This window comes from Halyomorpha halys, unplaced genomic scaffold, assembly GCF_000696795.3.
Source record: "Halyomorpha halys isolate HHAL.00 unplaced genomic scaffold, Hhal_1.1 Scaffold493.1, whole genome shotgun sequence".
Classification (NCBI taxonomy): Eukaryota; Metazoa; Arthropoda; class Insecta; order Hemiptera; family Pentatomidae; genus Halyomorpha; species Halyomorpha halys.
The window spans coordinates 1,078,239-1,084,038 of record NW_027111379.1 but is presented as its reverse complement, the minus strand read 5'-3'; the positions used below and the strand labels follow the sequence as shown (position 1 = coordinate 1,084,038).

Sequence of the window (5,800 nt, the reverse complement as noted above, 5' to 3'; positions counted from 1 at the left end):
ATTCTTCTAAATTATCACTCCCAACATCCTTACCATCAAAAACAACACAGCCAAAAATCTTATCTTTAAGGCTGTGTTTAGTTTTTTTGATGGTAAGGATGTTGGGAATGATAATTTAGAAGTCTTCCTGAGTACGTTCTTACCATCAAAAACTAAACACATCCAAAAAATCTTATTCATCGTGGTTTTTCCCTCTCTGATTCCCAATTTCATGATGAACTATCTCCGCATTAAACAACAACTTCCCTCCAAAATACATTGACAAACTTATTTATATTTATAAAAACCGTACCCTATCTACACAAAATTCTCTACAATCTTTTTCCATTCCCCTATACAGATCATTCATTACCTTACATCCCCTTTCTTACAGATAGCATTCATAAACAATTACGTTCCTCCATCCCTAGCCTTCAAAGCCCATAACAAACTGTCTTTTATTTACGCCAATCTTAAAGATCCAATTCTTCCTCAATACCGTTCCCATGTTGTGTACTGCATCCCCTGTTCCACTTCTAATTGTAATGCATCCTACATTGGCGAAACAAAAAATTTGCTTAAAGACCGCATAACCCAGCGGTCATAAATATTCCATCTCATCCCATAACTTCACGGCTTCAAAATTATCCAAACATAGCTTAACACTCAAACACTCTTTTGATTTTGACAATACCTCCATACTAGCCTCTGTCTTTAACCACGTCAAACAATTGTTATCTGAAAGCATTTTTATACAATTAGAAGCTTCCTTAGTCAATCACAAAACAGACAAACAAAGCTTATCCCTAGCCTATTCCCAAATAGTTAATTTATTAAAGCACCCATAATTTATATTATTTTATCTATTATTATTAAATTTTTGATTTTATTTTTTTAATATATTTTGTTTTTAATTCTTTTACTCTTATTTTATTATTATTAATTTTTATTCCTAATTTTTGACCTTTGGGTTCCATAATTTTACATATCACCGGTTTTATGTTTAATTAATCTGTTTTCATTTAATAATTTTCATCATTGGCATTTCATATCAACTGTTGTGTCATAACGGTCTTACTTGACAGTTACGTTTCTAGCAAATCCTTTGTCTGTCCTTCACCCTTTCTGGTGAGATTTTCTAAAAATCAAAAAAATCAATCAGTTTTAGGCCTACCTTCTACGCCATAACATGAGTCTCCTTTCTCGTTCTCATATTTCTTACATTATTCTTTTCCCATTCTCCATATTCTACCTTTTTCCTATTATATATATATACACACACACATAGATATTTATATTTTTAGGTATAGGTATATAAGTTAATACTCACACTGTAATTCAGATATAAGTCACTCACTATATTTCATTTTCTGTCATATTGTTCAATTTGTAGATTCAATACTTGTTTTTGTTTTTTTCCAGTTTTTTAGATACTACTTGCATATCTTATATTATACATATCTTCTTACCTACATGATATTATATTTCATCTTTCACTGTTTTCAATCTACTACCATCTAATTCCACGATTATCAATCAATTTTTTATCATTTGTGATTCAATTCAATATCTTGTATAATTCCAAATTTGTTTGTATACTATTCCTTTTCAATTTTATGTTTCTCTAAATGTTGTTATCTCTTTTGTTCTATAGCCCTGATGAAGACCTGAAACTCAGTTCGAAACGTCGGCATAAAATAAATAAACATTGTTTTGCTCATTTATGTTGTTCTTTGCTGATCGCACCTCCCCGACAAACTTCTCCAATCATTAATCTACAGTCAATTATCTACACCTCATTAGTACTAATTCAGTTTAAAAAATATATTTATTTAACTATATTCATATGTTGTGAAGGTGTTATTATTAGTAATACTGCTAAGTTTCATCTGTAATGAAATTATTCGTTTAAACAAAGTTTTATGACTGTGTTTGTAGGTACAAAGCCCACCATGATTTTGTTTATAAAGGATATATCGAAGAAGGAAAAATCAGAAAATTCAGGACGACAAGCAAAACGACGAATGTTTAAAAATCATTTAGTTGTAAAACTAATTCATAATAATATACAAAAATTAAATTTTGTCTGCTCGTGGAACTGTCTCCTCTATTCTGATCTTCCTCTTCCCTAATGTCCCTGGAATTATTAAGTAAAACCATAACTATCTCCTTATAGTGGTCATTCTTTGCATCTAAGTTGCTTTTTTATTCTTTTTTTTTTTTGCCATAAATGGAAGCATTCCTCTGTCAGCTATAGTAGATGCATTGATGACATTTTGTTTTTTCTAAATCTCTCAAATTGATGTTGAATCTAATATCTTTAGTTTGATTTTCATCCTTTAAAATATGATGTATTGAGCTCAAGTGACATGGTTTTTGACCAGAAACTACCTGACTAAGATTACAGTTAAGATGCATATATTTTTGTGATTCATAAACCATGATTTTGTCCTTCAATCATTTCAAAACTGCTGAAGAGAGTATACCTAATAAATAAAGATATTTTTTTTATTGTCATGTTTTTATTTTTGTGATGTTTAAATTTATTTTCTTATGTTTAAGTTATTTGATGATATTGACATAATAACCGCTTCTAACTACAAGTTATTATTATTATGTAATTACAAGTTTATAGTTGAGTTTTATTACTAATTCATTTCAGAAATATTTGAATATAGAAGAAAACATCATTTATTTTGTAAGAAATGTAATTCCTTATATAAAAAAAAAACAACTTAAAATTTAAAAGATAAAATCTAAACATTAAATTATACCATATAAAGTCTTAATGAATGTCATTATGAATACTTGCGTGTTGTATATTTCGATTGACGTTCACCGTTTGTTGAGATAACTTCTTCATGATGAATCTTCATAATTATTTTCAACTTCATAGCTGCACTTAAAACTACTTTAAATATTTTTGTTCATTCATTATTATATGTATTTATCGTGATCATAATTAAAACAAATCACTGTTTATTTATATTGTCTAAATTATTCTATTTGACATTTAGTGATTTTTATAATTATTAAATAACATTTTTACTCATATTTAAATTCAAATAATTTCTAAGTCACTTCTTCCCGATGTAGCCACATTGGGAAGTTAGTGCATGAAGTTCTACTTTGTGTGAGCGTTGGAACTATTTGCACCTTGCGGTTGAACTCCTCTGACTTCAGCAGTCTTTGAAGGGTGAGGTCCTGTAGTCATTCTATAGCGATACTGCTGATTTCCAACTCCGCCTGCAGATGTCTATTCATGGACCCATCCAATGCTTACTGCCTTCGGCCTCATGTTGGTACTATTGAAGCTGCTGCCCACCCCAGGGATGTCTTTTATGACCTCCCAGATATACAGCAGGGTTGGGTTTAGTTAAATTGCACATGGATGGTCTTGCGAAGTGCATCCTTGGAGCTTTCGTTTCTCCCTAGCTAATGCCCTAGCATCACCTAGATAGACCTTGGGTAAAAATGTTATCTCCCCACATCTTGGCCTCATTCTCTTAATTTGTTCTAGAAGTTGAAAAGTCTGCAAATAAAAAAACTTTTTTCAACCAATTTATTATTACATTAATTATATCTAGTTATTAGTCAGAATTGATGACTATGTCAACCTTAGTTGGTGGGAATAAAAAATAGTGGCCGTTTCAAAACATTAAAAATAAATTCATTTTTTATTCAGAGCTCAATATTTTCAAAACTATAACACTAAAAAAAATATAGAATATTATTTAAATTAGAGAAAATATGATAAATATGAGCCGTAATAGAGTTGGTTTAATTTGAATAGCTTTGGAGGTATAGTTTTTCCAACTTACTTCTTAAAAATCAATATTTTGTAAACTTATTTTGGCAAATATCATAAGAATTACATTCTTATGAATGAACAACATACAGAAGTCAATTAGTTCTTAATTGAGGAGGAGTAGCAGTTTCCATGGTATTGACCCAAATAAATGTTGATTTCTTGTTGTTTGGAGAAAAGTTTTGGTTTATGAAAAATTATATCTCAGCAACTATCAGACATAGAGATGCATATTAGTACCCAAATTAAAGATAGTTGAATGTACTATAATGTTTTTGATAACATCTTTATCTTCATAGCAGCAGCAGTTTTCATGATATTAGCCTAAATAAAGTCACTAAGTATTAATTTTTTAAAAATTAAAAAATTAATTTAAAAAAAAATACTCTACTTTAAATAAATTTTTTAAAAATTAAAAAATTAATTTAAAAAAAAATTACTCTACTTTAAATAGTGTGTTATGAAGTGTTGTAGGTAGTTTTCAGGATATGGATCCCCAAATGAAAAATTAATGAAAATTTTAAGTTATTTCTGGTTTAAAATAATAAACTTCAGAGGGCTTGGATGTTAAATACTTGAATATTTACTTTTTAATGATATTCACTGCTGTATCCCTTGTATGGTCTAGGTAAAAACTTTACTTTTTTTCTAACAGAAAACTTTTGGAATAGCCGCCATTTTTTATTGCCCTCATTGTTGACAGAGTGTGACTCTTGAGGGTGTATAATTTTCATTGAAGTAATAACAATTTGGAGTGAAATAACTTCTTTTTTTTTCTCTTCTTTGGCTCTTGGACTATAATCTACTCTGGTTGAGTATACTATATTTCTCATTTAAAATTATTTGTTGGCTTATCATTCTGTCTCTTAGTAATAATCTCAACAATCCCCTGCCCTCTATGCACTTTGGTTGGTCATTCCTACATTGTTGTGATATTGATGTATGATGTAGTTTTCATTTTAAGATAAGAATTTATTCCAATTATTTATTATGATTTTGTAATAATTTAAGTTTTAATTAATTAATTGTTCTTGACAGATCGGTATGACTACATTGGCAAGCTTCTGAAGCCTGGTCAAGAGGCGACAAGCTATTCAGATGAAGAGGAAGAAGCCACAAACCAAGAGACTGCTGCTGAAAAACCAAAAGAGGAGTAACCGAATACATACAATGTATTCAAAAAAAAAGAAGAAAAAAAGAAAGAAACTAAAAAAATTTTTTAATATGATAACCCTCATTTATTATAAAGGCACTTGTGTAGTCTTGGTAATTATATCTGTAAGTTTGCCTAAGAGGGCATTTCAACTAAAACAAAACCAAATCAACAGAAAATAGAAACTTTGTTTAAAAAGATACTTCACTTTGTTACCATATTTTTTAAAAAAATATATATTTGTTATGAGTATTAAATTATGGTGAAGGTGTCTCTTAAACTTTATTTATATGTGCTTTTATTCGGTTATTTTTGTTTAGAAGATTTTTTTAACTAGCTGAGGATAACTCGGGATCTATCCTGTGCTAGAGACCTATATGTTTTTTGTAATATATAAAAAGTAAGTTAAAAAAATTAAATAAGATTATGGAATTATGAAATCAAATAATTTCATTTATTTTAAAAATAGTTTTATGTTCAATCCTAAAGGCATTTTGGACAGATTATCGCTATATCGTTGATATCATTGTCATTTATAAATTTTTTATCTGATTTTTTTTTTAATATAGTTAAGGCAATTTTTTTTTCCTTTGATGCAGTTACATAAATAACTTGGTATTATTACTAGTTATTTCGAATGGAGTTTCATTTATTGAAAAGGCTGATATACTTAAACCAAATGGTCCTATTTAGATAGGTAAGATAAGTTCAGAGGAAAAAAAATGAATTATCATTTCCAAAAATATAATTTTTTATGATTATATTGTCATGTATATACTATTTTCTAAGATTGGATTTATTAATCTTCCAACTAATTTGAGACTGCCTTTTTGATATTTTGTCTTTTTTTTTTTTTTTTT

The 5,800-nt window shown here is 28.7% G+C and overlaps 1 protein-coding gene across 1 annotated transcript in view; it reads left to right on the top strand.

The window, feature by feature from the left end:
- Nucleotides 1–5,125, top strand: part of LOC106683534 (membrane-associated progesterone receptor component 1) — an 11,299-nt gene extending 6,174 nt beyond the window's left edge. The window contains exon 3 of the mRNA XM_014425061.2: nt 4,826–5,125. Within this exon, the coding sequence (XP_014280547.1) occupies nt 4,826–4,944 (119 nt within the window). The 3' untranslated portion in view covers nt 4,945–5,125. The remainder of the gene's footprint in view (nt 1–4,825) is intronic.
- The last annotated feature ends 675 nt before the right edge of the window (nt 5,126–5,800 follow it).